General features: G+C 42.5%; 1 protein-coding gene across 5 annotated transcripts in view; it reads left to right on the top strand.

The window, feature by feature from the left end:
- Window positions 1–328: 328 nt before the first annotated feature.
- Window positions 329–25,999, top strand: part of LRRK2 (leucine rich repeat kinase 2) — a 129,531-nt gene continuing 103,860 nt past the window's right edge. The window contains exons 1-6 of one of the 5 annotated variants that reach the window (XM_072147129.1): window positions 329–485; window positions 5,858–6,073; window positions 6,156–6,241; window positions 10,945–11,054; window positions 13,378–13,466; window positions 14,821–14,955. In XM_072147129.1, the coding sequence (XP_072003230.1) occupies window positions 5,944–6,073; window positions 6,156–6,241; window positions 10,945–11,054; window positions 13,378–13,466; window positions 14,821–14,955 (550 nt within the window). In that variant the 5' untranslated portion in view covers window positions 329–485; window positions 5,858–5,943. The remainder of the gene's footprint in view (window positions 486–5,857; window positions 6,074–6,155; window positions 6,242–10,944; window positions 11,055–13,377; window positions 13,467–14,820; window positions 14,956–25,999) is intronic. The other 4 variants (XM_072147130.1, XM_072147127.1, XM_072147126.1 and 1 more) reach the window with 4 other exon arrangements.

Genomic DNA, 25,999 nt, shown 5'->3' on the forward strand with positions numbered 1-25,999 from the left:
GACTGTGGGAGAAATTGGGAAAAAATAGCAATTTCATTAGTTGCAGAACACAATCACTTGGTACCGGATTAGATTTCTATGTGGGACTGTAATGTTACCTTAGGACCAAGTGTGTCCACACAACTTTGTATAAGCTTTGGGTTTTCTACCATATAGTAACATGGAAAACTACATCCTGCTGCAGCTGAGGAGACTCTGCAGTCATGTTCTACAATTACCTGCATGTGCTCCTCGTCTATAAGCTCCGGCCTGGCTTCTATAGTGGGAGACAGAATACGCAGACACAATAGTTCTACTTATGTACTTATATCGTTTCTTCCTGGGGAAAGACCTTATAATATATCACTGCTTCTAAGTCGTCACATGACGTTGGCATATCACGTGACCTTCTGATGTCAAGAGAGTGCAGACCCTGAATGGTATTTCCTTTCCATGTGAGTGGATATACAGGACGTAGTTGGACTTTCCAGCGGCGGGGAACTGAGGTAAATTCTGCACTATAGAGGCCACATATATAATCCTATATACAGCTTTACTACTTCTCTGTCATTGGCTGCGCACTACTTTACTAGAGCTGTGTATATACTGTAGTGCTGTCACTGTATACTGGAGCTGTGTATATACTGTAGTAATATCACTGTATACTGGAGCTGTGTATATACTGTATATACTGTAGTAATATCACTGTATACTGGAGCTTTATATATACTGTAGTGGTGTCACTGTGTACTGGAGCTGTGTATATACTGTAGTGATATCACTGTATACTGGAGATGTGTATATACTGTATATACTGTAGTAATATCACTGTATACTGGAGCTTTATATATACTGTAGTGATGTCACTGTATGCTGGAGCTGTGTATATACTGTAGTGATATCACTATATGCTGGAGCTGTGTATAAACTGTAGTGATGTCACTGTATGCTGGAGCTGTGTATATACTGTAGTGATATCACTATATGCTGGAGCTGTGTATATACTGTAGTGATGTCACTGTATGCTGGAGCTGTGTATATACTGTAGTGATATCACTATATGCTGGAGCTGTGTATATACTGTAGTGATGTCACTGTATACTGGAGCTTTGTATATTCTGTAGTGATGTCACTGTATACTGGAGCTGTGTATATACTGTAGTGATATCACTGTATACTGGAGCTGTGTATATACTGTAGTGATGCCACTGTATACTGGAGCTGTGTATATACTGTAGTGATGTCCCTGTATACTGGAGCTGTGTATATACTGTAGTGATGTCACTGTATACTGGAGCTGTGTATATACTGTAGTGATGTCACTGTATACTGGAGCTGTGTATATACTGTAGTAATATCACTGTGTACTGGAGCTGTGTATATACTGTAGTGATGTCACTGTGTACTGGAGCTGTGTATATACTGTAGTGCTGTCACTGTATACTGGAGCTGTGTATATACGGTAGTGATGTCCCTGTATACTGGAGCTGTGTATATACTGTAGTGATGTCACTGTATACTGGAGCTGTGTATATACTGTAGTGATGTCACTGTATACTGGAGCTTTGTATATACTGTAGTGATGTCACTGTATACTGGAGCTGTGTATATACTGTAGTAATATCACTGTGTACTGGAGCTGTGTATATACTGTAGTGATGTCACTGTATACTGGAGCTGTGTATATACTGTAGTGATATCACTGTGTACTGGAGCTGTGTATATACTGTAGTGATGTCACTGTGTACTGGAGCTGTGTATATACTGTAGTGCTGTCACTGTATACTGGAGCTGTGTATATACTGTAGTGATGTCACTGTATACTGGAGCTGTGTATATACTGTAGTGATGTCACTGTATACTGGAGCTGTGTATATACTGTAGTGATGTCACTGTATACTGGAGCTGTGTATATACTGTAGTGATGTCACTGTATACTGGAGCTGTGTATATACTGTAGTAATATCACTGTGTACTGGAGCTGTGTATATACTGTAGTGATGTCACTGTATACTGGAGCTGTGTATATACTGTAGTGATGTCACTGTATACTGGAGCTGTGTATATACTGTAGTGATCACTGTATGCTGGATCTGTGTGTATATACTGTAGTGATGTCACTGTATACTGGAGCTGTGTATATACTGTAGTGATGTCACTGTATACTGGAGCTGTGTATATACTGTAGTGATGTCACTGTATACTGGAGCTGTGTATATACTGTAGTAATATCACTGTGTACTGGAGCTGTGTATATACTGTAGTGATGTCACTGTGTACTGGAGCTGTGTATATACTGTAGTGATGTCACTGTGTACTGGAGCTGTGTATATACTGTAGTGATGTCCCTGTATACTGGAGCTGTGTATATACTGTAGTGCTGTCACTGTATACTGGAGCTGTGTATATACTGTAGTGATGCCACTGTATACTGGAGCTGTGTATATACTGTAGTGATGTCACTGTATACTGGAGCTGTGTATATACTGTAGTGATGTCACTGTATACTGGAGCTGTGTATATACTGTAGTGATGTCACTGTGTACTGGAGCTGTGTATATACTGTAGTAATATCACTGTGTACTGGAGCTGTGTATATACTGTAGTGATGTCCCTGTATACTGGAGCTGTGTATATACTGTAGTGATGTCCCTGTATACTGGAGCTGTGTATATACTGTAGTGATGTCACTGTATACTGGAGCTATGTATATACTGTAGGAATACCTTATAGTAATAACCATGTATATTCTCACAACCTTGTGTTATACTGTATAGTGGGATCTGTATTAGGTCGCAGATGTCGTTGATCAGATGTATTGTTGTACTTCAATAGCCATGTGTACCATAATTACCATACATATGTAATTACCATATAATTATCAGTCTTGCACAGTAGAAGCCCATTATTGCCTTTGTTTATGTGTGCTATATTATCCGAAGTATAAGTAAATCACAATGTAAAGGGATGGGATTTTTTTTTTTTTAAATGTCAAGTTGTACAAGTTAGATTCTTACCTCAATCTGGTTGTATTGAAAAACTGTGTAATAAAGTGTCTTTTTTATCTGTTGATTTTTATATATATTTGTTGAATTCTAAAAAGCAAATAAAGACAATTGGTAAGAATGAAAAAAAAAACCCTGATTCTTTCCTGCTCTGTTACATTGATGGCAGGAGTAACCAGCAGTAGTTTTCTTCTCTTCACCTGCATGAGACAAGTGTATGAATGCAAGGCCACCTTTCTGTGTGAAGTGCAATGAAGACTCCTGCCTAGGTCATCTGCTTTTATTACCTTTATTACATGTTCTACATATCACAGTCATTATAGATTTCTTTACCCCACATAGCTAATATGTGAAAAAAAGTGAAATTTATAAGGTCTGTAATGATTGTAAGAAGCTGATACCTGTGGTTAAAGCATGTAGGGAAGATGGTGGAAAGTGACAGCTTATAGGGGAATTGTCACAATTCCTTTAAAAATAAGGGAACGCACAGTTCCTTTTACACGACTCAGTATGCAGTACACATACCGGCAGATGCAGTACACATACTGTAGGTTTTAGAGCAAAGGCATGGGAATACATCACATGATCCTTTTCATTTTCTGGTTTTATGAAAGTGGAGCCCTATATTTGAAAAGATCATCTAAATTGCACATCACATGCTGGACTTGGCTTTATTCAAAACTTTACAGTAGGCAACAGCAGGCAACACTCATCCAGGGATAACTGCCCCGCCCAGAGCTCTTCTGGCTCATCTCCTGGATATATGAGTTAGTCTCCCTAAGTTTTGTATTGTAGATTTTGTTTAAAAGAAAATTAACCACAAAAAAACAGCTAAAGATACTCACATGCGCTCCTCTTCATCTTGATCCGGCTGCTTTTCTTGGCTAGTCTTGACACCCCATGATCACCTTGAAAAGAAACTTAGAATTAGCGGGCTGCTAATTATGCACGCATCTCGCATAATGTCACCGCCCTCTCCCATGCCCTCAACATGAGAGAGGGAGGTGCAGGGGCGTGCATAATAAACAGCCCAGAGCTACGGACATCTTGTCCTCGTGCTCCGTGCTGCTAATTATAAGTTTTTCTCTAGGTAATCCCGCGGTGTCAAGACTAGCAGAGGACAGCACAGGGATCGAGATGAAGAGGAGCGGAGGTGAGGTTCTTTTGAGGTTTTGTTTTATTAAAAGTGTACAACAGCCATAATAGTAACATTACATTACAAATATAATATCTTGTCACATACCGTGCACACAATTTTTTACATTTTTTAAGAAAGGATATAAAAAAACATCTAAAACACAATCTCTACAGTGCTGCTGCCAGGTTGCGTCCATACATAATCAGTGATTAGGTACTAAAATACAGGTCTTCAAGAACTTTCCCACAATGTTTTACTTTGCCCACCATCTGGTCCTCCTCGTCTCCCACCACCTCCAAATTATTAGCTAGCCTGCAATGTTCTGAGTTCTGAGTAAAACGTATCCAAAGAGTCACACCATTCCATTCCGTAAAATGGAATTATCATAGAGGTCATGTAGTGTATCAATCCCGAAGGCTGTCCAGACTCGTAGGTCAGGTAATTTGTTTACTTCAGAGAGACTCAAGTTATTCCATAATGGGGTTTCAGCTATCACATCTGTAACCTTTGACAGGGATTTGGCCTGCTGCCAAACTGGAATTGGGAGCAGACGGCCAAAGGCAATCTATATCCAAATAATGGGCCAGGTGATAAATTTGGCATATGGTGAGAAAGCAGCCAATGTCTAATGACCTGCCAAATAATAGACATGAAGGTCTGGAAGTGCCATTTCCACCATGCTCTTATACCTTTGCAAGGAAGTTAGCTTTAGTTTTTTTTAGCTGTTTTTTTGGGTTTTTTTAGTGGTTGAGTTCCTTTAAAATAGTTTTATAACCGTGAGGCATCTATATTAGACAGCATATCTCCTTTACACAAAATTTGGGATGTGTTGTAGATCCAACTGTTAAGATCCTCCCCCTATCATGAGGATGGAAGTCCCTCCTCCCGTCCCTTAATGGTTCTATGCTGTGAAAGAGCTGCTCAATTTTTTTCTATGGAGCTTCTGGAATATGCTGAGGATGTCATTTGGCATCATCCACCTCATTTGGCATTTGGCTTATTTGTTCCTTTAGCGCTGGCATGGCGGTGCATCAGTTTGACTCCATTTAGATAAGGAACAAAGCAACCCATTTCTTGTCATCAGTTGTGGTACCAGGATGAGCAGTACAGAATAAGTTGTATTTGGGGAATGTCTTTAAATGTCAAGTTTAAGGGCTACGTGAAAATAAATGCAACAATCTGACATATATCTGCAATAACAAACCAATATGCCCACCGTCCCTGCTAAATACGTTGTTGAAAGTCGTAGATTCGGAGAACTTGGAGCTAAAGCCAGGCTCTCCTTACCGCAGATTGTCCCTCCATTGCAATTTGCATAGGACTTAAAAGTCACACTGGGGTATAAAAGGAACGTGATCTGGCATGTGTTAATCTACTTGATGGGCTACTCCTAGTAGTTTATTGCCATACTGCTATAGAGATAGTAAAACATGGCTGCTTTCTTCCTAAAACAGTTCTGCATGTGACCATGGTGAGAGTGGGGGGTTATTGTAATTTAGTCTCAGAGAATACATAAATATTTATCTTTTCATGCTATTCCTAATAAAACAGAGTTTTGGCGTGTGAGCTGTTTCTCCTTCTTGCTTCCTGCTTCAGCCCCACCTGAGAGGTTGGGACTTGTGGTGTGAGCTCATATAAATTTCATGGGTGTGACTTTTACTCTGGCATCTTTGTCTTGTAAAATGTGAAGCTGCTGTCCTCTGTCAGTTCACTGCATTTTTATTTCTTTCCAAAGGTTACTGCCTGTTCTGTCCATTCTGCTATGGACCTTCCTGCAATGAAGAAATAAACAATGATCAGTCTCCCTGACAAAAAGAAACCATGAACACCACAATAGAAGAAAATGTCAAGAAGCTGGTTGTACGTCTTAGAAATGTAGAAGAAGGGAAGCAGATTGACAATCTGGTTCAGATACTGGAAGATTTGCATGCTCACACCTTTTGTGAAGATGGTAAGTTTTTGGATCGGCTTTTCGCTCTGTATAGTCTTTTCATGTTTTTGAGATAACATATATGTATTTTATTCACTGTCAGCTGCAGAAATCTTCAGTCATGTGAATGTTCATTTGCCTCTCTTGCTGGTACTGGAATCGTATATGAAAGTTGCAGCCATACAAGAGGTAATGTTGCCATATTACAGAAACAGGTGATCTTTAGTGTTTGCTTTTAGGTAAACAGGACGACCATTGTGTTTTCTTTTTTTTTTTGTTTTTTTTATTTCTGTGAAGTATGATACTTTGTAGCGGCTAACTGTCGTATCTTCCAACTTTTGGGCTAGAGAAAAACAATAAGTAAAGCCCCTACCTTTTTTCAGAAACCACAACATTGCCCCGCCCCATGCCCCACCTCCCAATCGTAGTAAAATATTGACCTTAAGACTTTTGCATGCAGCATTTTGCTCATTTTTCATTCCCCACCTTCAGAGATCTATAACTTTTAGTTTTTTTTTGTGTACAGAGCTGTGTGAGGGCTCATTTTCTGCATAGCAATTTTTACTTCACCATTACATTATTTATTATTCCATGCAGTATACTGGGAAGCTGAAAAAAAAATTCCAAATGTGGTGAAATCTGCCAAAACCCCCCCACATATATGCCATTTTCTTGTGGCACACTTCCACTGTGTGCTCCAAATGATACGATTTCTTCTTCGGTTCTGTACGATCATGGTGATACCAAATTTATATAGGTTTTATTGTGTCTTAATATATTTTAAAAAATGTCAACAATGTGTATGAAAAAAAAAATGTGTTTTGCCATATTCTGACGCTAATAACTTTTTCATACTTCCATCCTCCCTCATATTGTGGCCTCCACGATCCCTCTCATACAGTGGCCTCCACGATCCCTCTCATACAGTGGCCTCCACGATCCCTCTCATACAGTGGCCTCCACGATCCCTCTCATACAGTGGCCTCCACGATCCCTCTCATACAGTGGCCTCCACGATCCCTCTCATACAGTGGCCTCCACGATCCCTCTCATACAGTGGCCTCCACGATCCCTCTCATACAGTGGCCTCCACGATCCCTCTCATACAGTGGCCTCCACGATCCCTCTCATACAGTGGCCTCCACGATCCCTCTCATACAGTGGCCTCCACGATCCCTCTCATACAGTGGCCTCCACGATCCCTCTCATACAGTGGCCTCCACGATCCCTCTCATACAGTGGCCTCCACGATCCCTCTCATACAGTGGGGCTCCTTCTCCCCTCTCGTGCAGCGGGCTCCTTCTCTCCTCTCATGCAGCGGGCTCCTTCTCTCCTCTCGTGCAGCGGGCTCCCTCTCCCCTCTCGTGCAGCGGGCTCCCTCTCCCCTCTCGTGCAGCGGGCTCCCTCTCCCCTCTCGTGCAGCAGGCTCCCTCTCCCCTCTCGTGCAGCGGGCTCCTTCTCCCCTCTCGTGCAGCGGGCTCCTTCTCCCCTCTCGTGCAGCGGGCTCCGCGACCCCTCTGAATGCAGCGCCCTCCTGCCATCTGTTATCACCTTTTCCTCATTCCCCCGCTGTCCTGATTCCTCCTTTCCCCTGAGCACTGAGATGACGTAGGAGGGGGCAGGGCAGCCAGGGGGTGGGTCAGTGGTCGGGTCACTAAGATCACATGTGGAGGCAGCATGAGCTGATCCCCCTCCTGGTCCCTGCTCTGCAGCTATAATGGGGCAGGGACCAGGAGGTAGAACAATGCGGGTCACACTGGGACATTCTACTAGCTCTCCATAAGTCTTGTGTATGATCTCAATCACAGCAGAGGCAACATCTTGAGAGCTTGACTTTAGTGCTAAACTCTCTGCCTCCTTGGCTTTATACAACCATTTTACATGACACGTCAAAGATAACTTTCTGGATGTTGCCACTACATTGGGCTTGAATGAAACATGATCTCAAAGGTACTAAGCTGCTTGACATCAGATTGGAAGTGGTTTATTAGGCCAAAGTATACCAGGTTCCCTTTAAGAATGAAGCATACCTTATTTTACACCTCATGTATTAAAAAGACAACCTGCTTTCACTGGGAAGTTCAAAATTAACTAAGACTTCATACATACAACCTTTTTTTACAGATACATGTAATACAATAGCGTTGTACTTTATACCAAAGCTAAGGCAGAGTAACCTTTTGAAGATTTTTTTTTAAGAAAATTGCTGCTGCATTTGCCTGAATTGACCCAGTTAAGTTATTAGTGTTCTTTATGGCTCTGTCATGTACCTCTGTGATGGTGATTTGAATGTTTATCTTTACACTGATAAGAAGCTCAAGCCTGATAGCTCACAACAAAAGCCATTGAAAACAATTTAAAGGGGTTGTCCACTTTCAGCAAATAATTGATATGGTTTGTGTAATAAAAAGTTAAACATTCTGTATCAATTCCTCATTGTTTTCAAAATATCCGCTTGCTGTCCTGCCATTGAAAGCTTCTACATTTATGGCCTTTGATAAGCGTATACGAGGGGCAGCAGGATGAAATGATGTGTTGTGTTGTGTGTGTTAATTGCTCTATACAAGCATATACTGAACAGATGGAGGCCAAAAGGATACAGCTTGTATGTTGGGAACTTTCCTGGTGTACATGTTCAACTTGTAGCAGTACCTGTAATCAATATGTATTCATTATAAGGACTAGACATGAAAATATAGAAAGAATACCACAGACAGTAATGGAGAATAGGAAAAGTTTTCACCAAGCAATCAGATATTTATATACCTTATTCTGTGGATCCCCTATCCCTTAAATGTTGATGAGAAAACATCTTTAAGGGAAGAAACTATGATTTTTTTGTGAATATTTTATTCTATTTTACAGGTTGCTGCCATATTCATATAGTAAACCAGTTGTTAAAGGGGTTGTATCAAGTGTCATTGTTATGCTCTATCGACATGATTGCAGATAACACTCATATCTGTGGCAGTCTGACTGCTGGGACCCCTACCATTTCCAAGAACAGAGGTCCCATTCTCACTAATTGAATTAAGTGGCATTTCAAGCTCAGGGCTTGCCTATCTACAGCAATCGTATGATCAAGTGAATGTGCTAGACATACCAAGCAGACTGCTTGTCAATTTCTACCACTCCCGTAGTAGGGAATTGTAGATGCTCAACATGTTCAACCTGCCAGTCATTCAGTCAGTGAGAACGGAACTCCTGTTATGGAGAGCGAGGTTATGTTCATATGGGGGTTCCAGTAGATGGACCAGCACTGATCAGACTGTAATCTCCTGTCTACAGTATAGATACCCAGTACAACCCCTTGAACTTAAATAACTACCTTCTTCGACCTACCCCACTCACAGTACACATTTATTCTAATCTTTTATCATTTTAATAAGGAGGTATGTTTTTTACAAAACATTTGTAATGATCTGACAGAGCACATTGGTAACTTGAACACTACATTTTCCCAATGTTTGTTTTTAATGGGCCCCAAAACAATTTATATTACTAAAGGAATTATCAGAGCAACCCATTCAAAGGAAATCTACCGCTTTGAAAGCTACTTTCGAGAGCCAGTGACATCAACCAGCCCTTAAGAACTCTTGATTCCCCTATCTGGCTGCTTCTTTTTTCGGCTGCGCGATACAGCCCAGAGACTACTTCAGAGACGGTAGCTGGATACGAGATGGTGGTGAAGAGCGCTCATATGTAAACTGCAGAATGGCAGGGAGTGAGTAGATTACATAGCATGCAGGAGTTGTGCATCATTAGACGCATAGTGTGCATTGAAAATGAGCAACTGGAGCTAATTTGCATAATTTAAAAAGCCATAAATCACAACGTTTTATGGCAAATCAAGGTAAGATTTAGCATCGGGTTGCAAATGCCGACAAGGAGGTATGCTTGAAGTGGTAGTTTTCAAAGTTGTAGATTTCCTTTAAATAAAAAAACAAAACAAAACATTATCAATAACCCCCCACAGTCCCCAGAAAAATTAACATTCAAATCACTGGTTCCTGGGTTAAAAAAAAAAATTCTTTAATCAATTAGTAAGTAATAACTAACTTAACTAGTAAGTAATGGTTCTTAACTCACACAGTCTGTTTGCTTTATATCGCACATTAAAGTGCAAGTATTTGGATCAATTGGTCAATTGAGCAAACTACCTACAAAAGTAAATGTATTAATATTGAGCAACAGTAACTTCACCTGTGTGCCAAGAGAAAAGGACAATATTAGCTTTAAAGCTAAAACATTCCGTAAGAACACTGATTCACAGTATACTTAATAATATACCATGTTATACTTATTTTCTGGGGCGCTGGATCATATTGTTTACCTGGATCTTGAGTAGAACTATTTTTGTACTTGGAATCAGAATATTTGAGGGGGATGGGGGATGGGATTGGGTAAAGGATTCACTGTTTGTGGTACAGACTGCAGATCTCACTTCAATAAAGGTACCATATATACTTGAGTATAAGCCGACCCAACTATAAGCCGAGGCCCCCAATTTTACTACAAAAACCTGGTAAAACCTATAAAAACTATATTTTCTTTTACTCAGTATAAGCCAAGTTTGGGTTTTCAGCACATTTTTTTGTGCTGAAAAACTAGGCTTATACTTGAGTATATATGGTAAGTATAATTTCTTTAATTTACAGTAATATTTATCTCAGACAACACCTTTAATTTGTAATGAGTTTGTTTTGAGCAAAAACGCACCAGTCCATGCAAACTACTTCTCAACTTGGGAAAGTGGAATGGAAAAGTGGAAATGAGGGATGCACTGTTCTAGCGATTGATAAAAGTATTAAATGGGTTAATTAAGAATAATTTATATAATAATAATTCAATAAATTAATTCAATAATTTCTGCAAAATGTTTTGTGTTTCAGGTGGGCTGGTCTCTACTATGCAGATTGATAGTGGTATGCCCAAATATACTCCATAGTTTACATACTCCAGTAGATATTGGAAATGAATGGGAAGTCCTTGGAGTACATCAGTAAGTGAAAAAACCTTTACACTTTATTGTATAGTGACAGATTACATCATGTTCTTTTACATTTGGGTCTCAGTAACCACTTACAATATATAAAATAAAGATATGTTCGATCAACAGACTGGTCACATCCATGAGCAAACACTTATATTGTGGTTATTACAAAGCTACCTATTTGTACCCAAATCCTGTCACTTGTGTATCTTGCTATCTTATTACCGTATATTCCGGCGTATAAGACGACCTGGTGTATAAGACGACCCCCCTACTTTCCTGTTTAAAATATAGAGTTTAAGATATATTCGCCGTATAAGACTACCCCTTTTCCAACGCATACAAAACACTGGTAAAAATTTAAAAAAAAACTGATTTGAATTTAACATGGTCCTTTTTTTAAAGTAAATTCTTATGACATGCAGGTATATAGCAGGAAAACTGTCGCTCATAAACATAAGGCATACAACAACAACATTACCATTACAGCACAGCCCCCAGTAGTATACAGCACAGCCCCCAGTAGTATACAGCACTGCCCCCAGTAGTATACAGCACAGCCCCCAGTAGTATACAGCACTGCCCCCAGTAGTATACAGCACAGCCCCCAGTAGTATACAGCACAGCCCCCAGTAGTGTACAGCACAGCCCTCAGTAGTATACAGCACTGCCCCCAGTAGTATACAGCACTGCCCCCAGTAGTATACAGCACAGCCCCCAGTAGTATACAGCACAGCCCCCAGTAGTATACAGCACAGCCCCCAGTAGTATACAGCACAGCCCCCAGTAGTATACAGCACTGCCCCCAGTAATATCCAGCCAGCCCAGCATTAATAGAAAATAATAAACTTATATATTCCCGACTTATATATGGCCCCGACCTGCAGCGCTGCTCCCCCGATGTCCGCGTGGGTCCTCTTCTGGCTTCGGCGCCCGTCTTCTGTCTTCACTAACTTCGTGCCAGGCGCCGCCATTGTTCTCCCCTGGACGGCGCCTAGTATGACGCGCCGCTGCTGACGTCACACTAGGCGCCGCCCCGGGGAAAGACATAGCGGCGCCCAGCAGAAGAAAGAAGACTGCGCGGAAGACGATCCGCACGGACATCGGGGCCAACGGAGGGTGAGTATGCACCCCGATGTCTTTTTGAGGCTGCCGGCAGCTTTTTGAGGCATATGCAGCAAAGACTTACCGGCTATGGAGAGGGCTCAGCCCGTGAGCCCTCTCCATGCACCGGGATCCGGCGTATAAGACGATTACCGGCGTATAAGACGACCCCAGAGAAGACAGAAGATTTTTCTATCTTCAAAAGTCGTCTTATACGCCGGTATATACGGTAATTAAAATAACTATTAAAAAAAACATGGCAGTGCTCAGCTCATTGCATTCTGATAGTATATAAGGAGATGACAAAATGTACAAAAAAAGCTTAAAAAAAATTCAATTATCAACATACCTCCTTTTTTGTGTTTATTTATGAAGATACCGTGAAACTTATCAAAGATGGGAAGTGGTTTTATGGTGGTTTAAATCTTGCTGGCATTCATGTTATTTATTATGGTATGATTTTATAAAGAACTGATTGTATCGTATTGGATTTTTCTCAATTATATGGGCGTTAGACAATAATTTTAAATGAGACTTGGTTGTACCACACTCCAATGTCATAAGTAGGAAAACGCTCTGCATTTCGTATGGAGAAGATCTTTCCGTGCACTATTTTGAATCACATCATTTAGTAGAAGTCTAAGTGACTAAATGAGACCCTGCTGTACACTACTTCTCATTGTGTTCCCTTTCCACCTTTTAGTGGTTTTGCTTCTCCCCAGGAGTGCTGTGAAGGGCCTCTTCCTCATCTTCTCCCTCTCTTTTTTTGCTACCTTCTTTTTTCCTTCTCTCCCCCTTCTCCATTTGTTCTCAACACTTCTCCACCTTGTCTTATATTATTATATTTGCCTTGTTATTAACATGTTTTAGTCTTATTCTGTTCTATTTGATTTGCTCTCTACTTAGTATTTTTGCCTACCCCTTGTTATGTTCATTTTATCTTGTGTGCTTGTTGTTCTATATGCCACCCATAATTTTGATAAAATCTGAAAATGTTAAACAAAGTTTAAAAAAAAACAAAGGAATGGTCAGAATGTCAATTCTTGAGGCAGTCTTCATGTTAGGTATTCTGAAAGCTCCACCGTATTTTCTGCCGTTGTTTTTCTTTCGTATGAGCTGCTGCTGTGTGAAATTCCCTCATGATGTTGATCTATTTTCATGACTGCTTTATAACTTTGTATTTCTGATAATACACCTTGTTGCCTTAAAATATTCTTTCTCCTTTTAGACAAATCTTGAAAATCCTGTCTGTTTATTCAACAAATCTTAACGTTCTGACGATTGGATTGAAAGTTTTAGCCATTATCCTTGAATCAGGTACATATAATAACCAGGTTTCTATTTAATTATAATACTTGACATTTCCAAGCTTTCTTTGTAGGTAAGAGCTTGTTTATTTCATCCTTTTACTGGTACATGTAACAACATAATAGTAATGTTACCAGTCTCCAGTGATCTTGAAGTGGAGCTGGTAATTTCAGATGTCCTGCTGTTAGTTTATTCCATAACAGATTATATTTTCATTTCTTAAAGGGGTTTGCCTATGAAAGAAATGTTTTAAAATCCCCTAGGGATTTTTATACAATAAAGATAATTTTTACCCTTTACTTTACTGAGCTTTATTGCTATTTTAGCTCATATCACTCAGTGATGGTCAGTGTAAAATTCCAAGGTCTGTGCGGGGACTCTCTAAGCAGAGTGGGACACATTTACTTACCCGGTCCTGTGGAGTTCACGAAAGTGCATTGTAACGATCATGCACTGTGTCGCGATTCACTAAGATCGTGTGCCCGATATCGTTCAGGTCTGACGTAGTGGACCTTCTTCTTCCTGGTGCATGTAATTGCATTGTCTTGTGACACAATTTTAGACGGCAATCCTGCGCTCAGTCCGAATAAGTCGGATCGTCCGACGGCCCACCCCCCTGATTTCTGTCGCATGAAAGACTGCGTAGCTGGGCCACAATCCAATCGCATGCAACACAATCCCCAGTTAAATACCTGTCCCAGCGGAGAAAATCCCGAAAACGTCGGAAAAACCAACAAAAGTGCTGCCGCGGACCCTTAGTAAATAAGCCCCATTAAGATCCTTCTAGTTCTTAGAGCTGACAATGTGGTTAGATTATCGGGGTACAAGGTTTAAATACACTTTCATTTACCTTCTAAACATTCACTAGTATCTGACATATAGAAAGAGAGATGAGACAGATCTGAGATGAGAGATGATGCGATCCGTGAGATGCATATTACACACAATGACACTCTCCAGCTTTTCTTTATGTCAAAACACATGCTATCAGATCTGATGTGCCTGCTTCCCCCTCCCCTGTAGCTTGTAGTTCTCCTCACGGTGTGTACATGCTGGCAGGAAGTCAGGGGCAGGGGCAACTGAAATTTCTGTTCACCAGGATAGAGACAGTTTGGATTTATATCTGTGAAATGCTGTATTTTTTTAATAACAGTGAAATAGAGAATGTGTTATCCTGAGTACATTTAAGTAACTTGTCATTGTGGGAATACCCCTTTTAATTTTTTTCTTTTAGCCTTCATTAATTTTTTTAGTTAATGTTGTTGCATAAATCTGTCCTTGGCACAGAGGTACATGACACTATTATTACCTATATATCCTGTCATTAACACTGTACTTGTATTGAATTTCTTTTTTCTTATAGATGTACTGCATTTCTTGGTTTTGGATCATGAAGTAGACATTTTCCTGTTGATATTTGAAGCCATGAAGCAGTTTTTTGATAAAGAAGAACTTCAGTTGTATAGCTGCCAAGCATTATATCTGCTTTTAATTAAAGGTAAAGCTTGTTGAAGTATGTGCAAATTCAAGAGCCCTTTAAGGGTCTCATTCATTTCTCACCTTTGTTTGTTTTTTTACGAAATGTCCAGTGTTGAGGACCACTTATGGCAAGAAATACAGAAGGTTGAGGAACATTATTCCATCTTTTGGATATGTATTCAAGCATAGAAATCTAATAATTAGAAATCAGGCACCAATATCCTCACCTCTGGGTAAAGGATGAGTGGTATTATTGGATGCGATTCTCATGTTGCTTTGTTTTAGTATTTAATTAGGGAAATACATGTTGTGGAAGTTTAGTTTAAAGGAAACCTTCCATTTGATTTGATGCATTGTGAAGCAAACATACATTGAGACTGCTGTAGCTACACTGATGCAGGATCTTCTCTTGTTTAATCCCTGAGTTGAGTGGTTTTGCTGAAAAAACAATTATAGCATTCAGGACCTTGGGAAAGCATGATTGCACAAGTTACACGGAGCTTGTATTACACGTGGAGCTTAGACCAGACAGGACTAATCAACCTGAGCTGGGTCACTCATACACAGCAGCTGGGGGGATGGTGCTGCAATTGATTACTCTGTCTTGAGGCACAACCCAGGGATTACATCATCATGTAAAGCAGTGAATAACTAAAGTGCAAGGAGAAGCGCTGAGCCAGCCACAGAAGTGACAGAGCTTCATTATCATAATTTTTTTTTTTTATCAGCAAAACCACTCAGCTCAGGGATTAACTAAGATATGATCCTGCATCAGTGTAGCTACAGCATTCTCAAGGTACCGTATATACACGTGTATAAGCCGAGTTTTACAGCACAAAAAATGTGCTGAAAAACGTCCCCTCGGCTTATACACAAGTCAATACTTAAAAAAATAATTAAAAATGGACTAAAAAAAAAAAACTTATTAACTCACCCTCCGGTGGCCCCGATGTCATCGCGGCTCCTCTTCTGGCTTCCCGGCTCCTCTTCTTGCTTCCGTGCCGTCTTCTTTAACATCTTGCTGGGCGCCGCCATTGTTCTTCTCCTGTGCGGCGCCTAGTATGATGTCAGCAGCGGCGCGTCATACTAGGCGCCGCACGGGAGAGAACAGTTGCGGCACCCAACGCGATGTTAAAAAAGACAGAAGACGGCGCGGAAGCAAGAAGAGGAGCCGCGAAGCAGGAAGAGGAGCCGCGATGACATCGGGGGAGCAGCGCTGCGCATCGGGGCCACCGGAGGGTGAGTAAATAATTTTTTTTTTTTAATTTTGGGCTGACTGTATACTACTGGGGGGACTCTGTATACTACTGGGGGCATGCTGTATACTACTGGGGGGCAGGCTGGGATGGCTGTATACTACTGGGGGGCATGCTGTATACTACTGGGGGGCATGCTGTATACTACTGGGGGGCATGCTGTATACTACTGGGGGGCAGGCTGTATACTACTGGGGGGCAGGCTGGGGTGGCTGTATACTACTGGGGGGCAGGCTGTATACTACTGGGGGGCAGGCTGGGGTGGCTGTATACTACTGGGGGGCAGGCTGGGATGGCTGTATACTACTGGGGGGCAGGCTGGGGTGGCTGTATACTACTGGGGGCTGGCTGGGGTGGCTGTATACTACTGGGGGCTGGCTGGGGTGGCTGTATACTACTGGGGCAGGCTGGGGTGGCTGTATACTACTGGGGGCAGGCTGGGGTGGCTGTATACTACTGGGGGCAGGCTGTATACTACTGGGGGCTGGCTGTATACTACTGGGGGCAGGCTGGGGCAGGCTGTATACTACTGGGGGCAGGCTGTATACCACTGGGGGCAAGCTGTATATTATAGGGGGCAGGCTGGCTGGGTCTGTGACCAATACATTTCCCACCCTCGGCTTGTACTCGAGTCAATAGGTTTTCCCAGTTTTTGGTGGTAAAATTAGGGGTCTCGGCTTATACTCGGGTCGGCTTATACTCGAGTATATACGGTATGTTTGCTTCATAATGCATCAAATCAAATAGTAGGTTTCCTTTAAAATGCATTTTAAAAGCCTCTAACCGCCAACTTCCTCTTTGAAGTTTCATGAAATTACTGTTTTGCATAATCTTGTAGATATTTCAATTGCTGTTCCTATTTTTTTGCATTTCAAAGTAATTAAAAAGGGGATATTACTATAGGACAGTGTATCCCTCCAGAGTCTGATACTATTCATTCAGTATTTGCCCCTACGTTAGAAAAAGAAAACAGATTGTTCAATTCATTCATAAGAATTCACTTGAAATAAGAGGGAAAGAACCACACAAAAATGAGAGAAGATTTTGTTTAAACCAGAGATATTAGAAGGCCTACCCTCACACAACCACCTCAAGTTCTCAAATCTCAATCCCCTATTGATGTTTACACAATAAACATTTTAACCCCCTTACTTAACAATTTTATTCAGTTTTATAGCTGACCATCGCTGATATATAGGAGTTTAAACAGTGTAAGATTCCAGAGTGTGGACAGGGACAGCAGACTTCTTGATCCCTCTGTGCTATGACATACTGTATATAAATTAGCACATTTATATACACTTTCATTTAGCTTTTGAACATTCTACTAGTATCAGACACATATAAAGAGAGATGAGACACAGATGATGAGATCCATGAGATGGATATAAAACACAATGACACACTGAGTTCATTAAAACACACAGACAACTCTGCTATAAAGACCTTATCTGTCTGTAGCTTGTAGAGTAAATCTCTGCACACTGCTGCCTACCAGCGAGAAGTGCCTGTATCTGAACTCATAATGCACGGAAGAGGGACATGAGACAGACAACACTACAGTGTGCAGAGAAGCTATTCATAAAAAGAATCCAACCACAGTCCGAAGATTTATGGTGGTATCCAGGGAAAACCAACATTGTAAATAACAAGACTGATAGAGAGGTTGGAATTATATCTGTGAAATGCTGTATTTTTGTTAATAATGAAGAATTTGAGAATGTAGTCTTTTGTTATCCTAAGTACATTTAAGAATCTTGTCTTTGTGGAAATACCCCTTTAACTGGAGGCTTTGGACTAAGAGGGTTGGCTGTCCAGGCTATGTTTAACGGAAGTGAATATATACACTGACCACTAAGATTATTTCTACAATATAAATGAATAATCTTTTCGCCTCATTATATTGCATACCCTATTGTTCTTTTGTTTTTATTCTTTTTAACAATACTATGCTACAACTCACTGTATCATCAGACCATCTTCATGTATGGGCCTGCAAATCCACATGGCTTTTTAACGACGTGAGTTAAGTCAAGTTAATTTGTTTGATAAGAGATATGTCAAATATACTGTTCATGAACACATCTAAAATTAACTTAGTGATATGTATTATTTTTATCCTAAAATGTGCTTGTTTTCATAAGTCACATTAAGATTAATTATAATAGAAATTAAAAAAATAGTAAATTATTTATTGTATTGTTGCAAAGCAATATGGTAAATGACATTGCTCTGTTTTGCCCTTTTATATTTAAGGTAGATGGTTCAGTGAATAATACTACAAAATTACTCCAAAAATTCTGCTACGCATAGTATTATTAAATATGGGACTTATAACATTGCTATACCAAACAAAAACCGTATTTGATTGTTAACTGTACCTTCCTGCATTAGCTTTAGGCCTAACCTATTTAGGTGGGAGATAAGCATCCAAGGGCAACTAAAATTTGAAAAAAAAATTGAAAAAAATAGGGTCAAAGTAGGTGTACTAGGTTTAAATTGGTGTGTTGACCTTTCTATTTTATGTTTGGTTTAAAGGATTATTCTGGGAATTTGAACCCATAATACTATAAATAATTAAATGCAACAAAACTATGTCATTAATCACAAAACGGACCTTAACCCCTCCCCGACATTTCATGTTATAGTATTGCATGGCGAGAGGTGTGTTCATGCATCATGCAGTGCTATGAATGGAGCCAGTACCAGAAGCTGCGGTTGTCAGCTGCATGTTACAACTGGCACCCGTCTCTAGCACCCGCAATGGGAGTTACCTCTGATCGCAGGCTTTAACTTTCATAGGTCTTCTTCACTAGAGCAGACCCACCTCACCCCTGCTGCGTTTCCACTCCGTGTCTATGATGGCAGCTCCGGGGTCTGTCGGTGCCCTGGGGCTGTGTTATGTTTTCTGGGAGCCGAGGCAGGACCCGGCTGTAACACACTGAGCATAACACTGTGTAATACATTTGTATTACATCGTGCTATATGAATTAGAGCTTGTAAAAGAAAAAAATTAAGATACTTAATAAAAACACTTAATTAAAGAATTAATTAAATAAATTTAAAGTCCCCTAAATGCAAACATTCCCTACACATATATAATAAAGTTGAAAAAACCCCCCCACAGAATCACAAAAACCCCCCACATATTTGGTATCGCCACATCTGTAACATTCTGTACAATAAATCAGAAACATTATTAGACCCGCTCTGTGGGGGCCATAAAAACAAAACTGAAAAACTTGCCAAAAATGTAAATTTTTCATAAAATCCCTTTACAAAAATGTTATAAAAAGTGATCAAAAATAGTTGTGTGCGCCAAAATGGTACCACTGAAATGGACAACTCAACACGTAAACCAGCTCTGTGAACCAAAAAATAAGTGATGTCTCCAAAGAGATGGCGATACGAAAATAAATGAGATTCTCTCTATATTTGTTTTTCTAAAAAAATATAAAAAGAAAGGACCCCAGAATTTAGGATTTTCTTTTCCTTCATACATTCAAGAGTTAATAAATGCTCATCAATAAGCAAATGACCCACTAAAATGAAGTATTTGTAAAGTGCCTCTAATCTCGCAAACATTAAGCGCTTATATGTCCAAATTGCCAAAAAAATAAAGATTGTATAGCCAATAGAGATGAGCGAGCACTAAAATGCTCGGGTGCTCGTTATTCGAGACAAACTTTTCCTGATGCTCAAGTGCTCGTCTTGAATAATGAACCCCATTGAAGTCAATGGGAGACTCGAACATTTTTCAAGGGGACCAAGGGTCTGCACAGGGAAGCTTGGCCAAACACCTGGAAACCTCAGAAAATGATGGAAACACCACGGAAATGGACAGGAAACAGCAGGGGCAGCATGCATGGATGCCTCTGAGGCTGCTTAATCGCACCATTATGCCAAAATTATGGGCAACAGCATGGCGATGACAGAGTGACCGAATGAGGCTAGATAGCATCTAAAACATCCAATAATTGACCCTGACACTATAGAAGACGGCATGCAGAGGCAGCGGCAGCAGCGGCAGGGAAGAGAGTGGCATGGCGACATACCCCAAATGGACTCAGGCTTCAAACCAATTTTAAAAATTCCTTTTGGCGAGGATAACGTGTAGCACTGTATGTATCAGTATTTTGCCTGGTTAAGGCGGCAGAGAGGAACCAAAGGAGGTGAGCAAGAAGCGCTGAAATGATTTCCTATGTGAACAAAAGGTTGACGGTATATTTAGTCGATAACACAGCAAGGTGGCGACATAGTGACCAAGTTCCATAACGTATCTGGTGAAACGCCCGAAAAATGAGCCTGACACAGCTCTTTTGATAAGGGGACGACATGTGGAGGCAGCCATGGAGACGACTTCCATGATTAAGAGTGATAGTATGGGGCATCCATATTGCGCTGCTATGATTCTTCAGGTCTCCAGCATGGCGGCGACAGATTAGCCGAGTTCCATTACGTATCTGGTGAAACACCTGAAAATTCTGCCTGACACAGCTTCTTTGATAAGGGGATGATGTGCTGTATTTACTCTCGCGCTCCAGCGTCTGGTGTATAGACAGTTGAAAGTTGCGCATGGAAACATTGGTGGACGCTGTGGAGGATCGTGGAGACTAAATGGACAGGAAACAGCAGGGGCAGTATGCATGGATGCCTCTGAGGCTGCCTAATCTTGGGATGGAGCTGGCGGTCCGCTGCCAGGCGAGCTTTGTCCTGTCCAAGCCCCTGTCTCTCGGCTCCTCCCCACCCAAAATGGGCCTGGGGGCCAGAAGCGTTTACTTTGAAAAAATTATAATTTTCAAAGCAGGCGGGGGCTACAAACAGCACTTCTAAGAACCTTTTGTATAAGATCAAGTGTAATACTGTTCTTATAAGTAATTGGCTTGGTTATGGCGGGTGAGGGGAATGTAAACAGATGCGCAAGAAGCGCTGAAATAATATCGGTAAATGATAAAAGTTTGCCAGTATATTTTGTGGATAACACAGCAGGGTGGCGACAAAGTTAACAAGTTTGATGTGGAAGCCATGAAACCAATCCAAAATTCTGCCTGACACTGCTCGTTTGCTAAGGGGACGATGTATGGAGGCAGCTATATGGACGACTTTGGGAGGCAGCTATGGAGATGATGTATGGAGGCAGCAATGGAGACAACGTGTGGAGGCAGCTATTAAGACGATGTGTGGAGGCTGCTATGGAGACAATTAAATTTGGATAGTGCCTGTATGTGGCAGTCCAAAAAAGTTTTCAAACCAGAGGAGCAGGTAGGTGGTCCTCCAGAAAAATTAAATAGATTGAGTACCTGTATGTGGCACTCCCAAAAATTGTTTAAAACAGAGGACCGGGTAGGTGGCTCTCCAGAAAAATTAAATACATAGAGTACTATAGCTAGAGCCAGTTGGCCCTGGCAAAAAATAGTCAGTTTCCTCTGCTTTAGTGTACAAAGAGGAGGAGAAGGAGGAAAATGAGGAGGAGGAGTGCATACATTATTCAGGTTGAGCTTCTTTCACCTGGTGGAGAATGGAAATCCTGAGAAATCCAAGCTTTATTCATCTTGATAAGTGTCAGCCTGTCAGCGCTGTCAGTCGACAGGCGTTTGCGCTTATCGGTGATGATGCCACCAGCTGCACTGAAAACCCGCTCAGACAACACGCTAGCGGCAGGGCAGGCAAGTACCTCCAAGGTGTACAGCGCCAGTTCGTGCCACATGTCCAGCTTTGAAACCCAGTAGTTGTAGGGAGCTGTGTGATCTTTTAGGACGATGGTATGGTCAGCTACGTACTCCCTCACCATCTTTCTGTAAAGATCAGCCCTACTCTGCCGAGACTGGGGACAGGTGACAGTGTCGTGCTGGGGTGACATAAAACTGGCAAAGGCCTTGTAAAGTGTACCCCTGCCAGCTGGACAAGCTGCCTGCTCGCCTACTCTCCCTCGCTACTTGTCCCGCAGAAGTACGCCCTCTGCCACTAGCGCTGTCAGAAGGGAAATACTGTTTCAGCTTGTGCACCAGGGCCTGCTGGTATTCATGCATTCTCGCACTCCTTTCCTCTCCAGGGATGAGAGTGTAAAGATTTTGCTTTTACCGTGGGTCCAGGAGAGTGAATACCCAGTAATTGGTGCTGGAATAAATTCTTTGAAAGCGAGGGTCACGGGATAGGCACCCTAGCATGAAATCTGCCATATGCGCCAGCGTCCATTTCCTCCTCCTCCAACTCCTCTTCTTCTGACCATACACGCTGAACATTGAAGGACTGAGCAATGCTCCCCTCTTCTGTCTCGCCAACATTCTCCTCCTCATCCTCCTCCACCTCCTCCAATATGCGCTGAGAAACAGACCTGAGGGTTCTTTGGCTATCAACAAGGGAATCTTCTTCCCCCGTCTCTTGTGACGAGCGCAAAGCTTCTGACTTCATGCTGACCACAGAGTTTTTCAAAAGGCCAAGCAGCGGGATGGTAAGGCTGATGATGGCGGCATCGCCACTGACCATCTGTGTTGACTCCTCAAAGTTACTCAGCATCTGACAGATATTAGATATCCACGTCCACTCCTCATTTTAGACTTGCGGAAGCTGACTGACCTGACTACCAGTTCTGGTGGAAGTTGACATCTGGCAGTCTACAATCGCTCTGCGCTGCTGGTAAACTCTGGATAACATGGTTAATGTTGAATTCCACCTCGTGGGCACGTCGCACAACAGTCGGTGAGCGGGCAGTTGGAGGCGGCGCTGCGCTGCCCTGAGAGTGGCAGCATCTGTGCTGGACTTCCTGAAATGCGCACAGATGGGGCGCACCTTTGTGAGCAAATCAGACAGATTGGGGTATGTCTTGAGGAAACGCTGAACTATGAGATTCAACACATGGGCCAGGCATGGCACATGTGTCAGTCTGCCGAGTTGCAGAGCCGCCACCAGGTTACGGCCGTTGTCACACACAACCATGCCTGGCTTCAGGTTCATCGGTGCCAGCCACAGATCAGTCTGCGCCATGATGCCCTGTAATAGCTCTTGGGCTTTTATCGCCTAGGCTCAGCAGTTTTAGCACCGCCTGCTGTCGCTTAGCGACGGCACTGCTGCTGTGCCTAGAGCTACCGACTGATGGCGCTATGCCCAGGGATGGTAATTCGGAGGAGGAGGGGTGGGAGGAGAAGGCATAGTAGGCCTGAGAGACCTGGACCGAGGTAAGCCCAGCAATCCTCGGCGTCGGCAGTATATGACCAGCCCCAGGGTCAGACTCGGTCCCAGCCTCCACCAAGTTAACCCAATGTGCCGTCAGCAATATATAGTGGCCCTGGCCGGCAGCACTCGTCCACGTGTCTGTGGTGAGGTGGACCTTGTCAGAAACGGCGTTGGTGGGTCACGGATGATGTTGTCTGACACGTGCAGGGCTGGGACGGCACATCTGGAAAAGTAGTGGCAGCTGGGGACCGAATACCGAGGGGCGGCCGACGCCATGAGGTTGCGAAAGGCCTTGGTCTATACCAGCCTCTAGGGCAGCATCTCCAGGCTCAGTAATTTGGAGATGTGGACGTTGAGGGCTTGGGCGTGTGGTTGAGTTGCACTGTATTTCCTCTTGCGCTCCAGCATCTGGGGTATAGAGAGCTGGACGCTGCGCATGGAGACATTGGTGGATGCTGTGGAGGATCGTGGAGTCGAAGGTGTGGTTTTTGCACGGGAGGTGTTTGGGCCAGGGTCCTGGGTAGGGGGCTGACTAGCAGAGGCAGCAGATGACACAGGGGAAGGAGCAGTAGTGTGCCCAGCCGGAGGTGAACGGCCTTGGTTCCATTGAGTGAGGTGTTTAGCATTCACATGCCTGCGCATACTGGTGGTGGTTAAGCTAGTAGTGGTTGAACTCCTGCTGATCCTGGTGTGGCCAGGTTGCACACCACAGTCCGTCGGTCATCCGTTGTTTCTTTAAAGAACCTCCAGACTTCAGAAAATCTAGCCCTCGCCACGGGAGCTTCACTACGTGAAACATTTGGCGCTGATGCACCAGCTCTGGCCCTGCCTCTCCGTCTGGCCCCACCACTGCCTCTTCCAACCTGCTCTCGTCGAGGACTCGCCTCCGTCTCAGAAGCACTGTGTTCACCCGGCCTATCAACCCAGCTTGGGTCTGTCACCTCATCATCCTCCGATCCCTCAGTCTGCTCCCCCCTCGGACTTCCTGCCCTGACAACAACTTCACCACTGTCTGACAACCGTGTCTCCTCATCGTCTGATACCTCTTTACACACTTCTTCCACTACGTCAACAATGTCATCATCACCCACAGACTGCGACCGGTGGAAAACCTGGGCAGCGGGAAAGTGCTCAGCAGCAACCGGACAAGTGGTTTGTGACTCTGGGAAGGGTCCAGAAAACAGTTCCTCAGAGTATGCCAGTTCAAATGCCAAATTTTCCTGGGAGGGGGCAGACTGGAGGGAAGGAGGCTGAGGTGGAGGATTGGTGGACAAATGGATAGAATCATTGTCCGCAATCCACAACATCACCTGTTCGCACTGTTCTGGCCTCAACAGTGCTCTACCACGAGTCCCAGTAACTTGAGACATGAACCTAGGGAGTGTAGCTCTGCGGCGTCCCCCTGCTCCCTCATCAGCAGGTGGTGTCTCACCCCGCTTAGGACCACGGCCTCTGACCCCTGCAGTAGTTGGACGCCCACGCCCTCGTCCTCTAGCCCTAGGGTTCAACATTTTCAAAATTAAAGTGTAAACTGTAAATTTTTTGTGTGTTTTTTTTGTATTGTTTTTTTTTTTTAACAAAACAATCAGAAGAAATCACACAGCAACCACAAAAGATGATGATGATTGCTATGGCTAGTTTCTAACCTACACTGACAGCACACAACTGGATTTTGTGGTGTGCCTGTCACTTTAAGTTTTGAAAAAAAAAAAAAAATCGTTAGACTGTGCCTAATTCAATCAAACCCCTAATAAATTGTCCCACTTAGGTGTTTGAGATGGATATGTGTGTCACTAAGAGCTAAATATAACGTTCGCAAGTCTCCCTGCAAATTCGTCACAATATGGTACTAGCTGCACTACTAGTGCCAGCGAGCCCAGCCACAAGCAAAGAAAAAAAAAAATTCTAGCCCTAACAAGGGCTGTTGGGTTCTTGTAGACTCACTTCTGCCTAACAGTAAGCTAATATAACACCCTAACGCTATCCCTGCAGCAGCAGCAGCTTTCTCCCTAACGTCATCCAGACAGAGAATGATGCGGACAGGGGCTAGTCTATTCCAGGGTCACCTGATCAGGCCAGCCAACCACTGCTATCGACGTGTAAGTGTACCACGTCATGCTGGGTGGAGTGCAGAGTCTCCTGGTTTGTGATTGGCTCTGTTACTGGCTGCCAAAAATCAAAACGGCGGGAGATGCCATTTTCTCGAGCTGGCAAAATATTCGTCCGAGTAACGAGCAGTTGCGAGTACGCTAATGCTCGAACGAGTGCGTTCGCTCATCTCTAATAGCCAATAAAAAGTAACAATGCATAATCTGCTCTGAATGGGGTGGCGTGTGCCCATACAGCAGGTTACCAACACATATGGGGTATTGGCACTCGGGAGAAATTGGGTATCAAACTTTGAGGAGTGTTTTGATATTTTATCCACTGAAAATGTGTAAATTTACATTTTTAAAAAAAACACATGAATTTAGCCCAAAAAAATAAAATGTCAAATTTGCACTCAAATTTCTATTATCCCCTGTAAAACAATTAAAGGGTTAACAAACTTCATGAAAGTTGTTTTACATATGTTTAGGGGTGTATAATGTTTGGTATAGCCGCGTCCGTAACAATCCGTACAATAACTCAGAA

This window comes from Engystomops pustulosus, chromosome 4 (assembly GCF_040894005.1).
Source record: "Engystomops pustulosus chromosome 4, aEngPut4.maternal, whole genome shotgun sequence".
NCBI classification, from domain to species: Eukaryota; Metazoa; Chordata; class Amphibia; order Anura; family Leptodactylidae; genus Engystomops; species Engystomops pustulosus.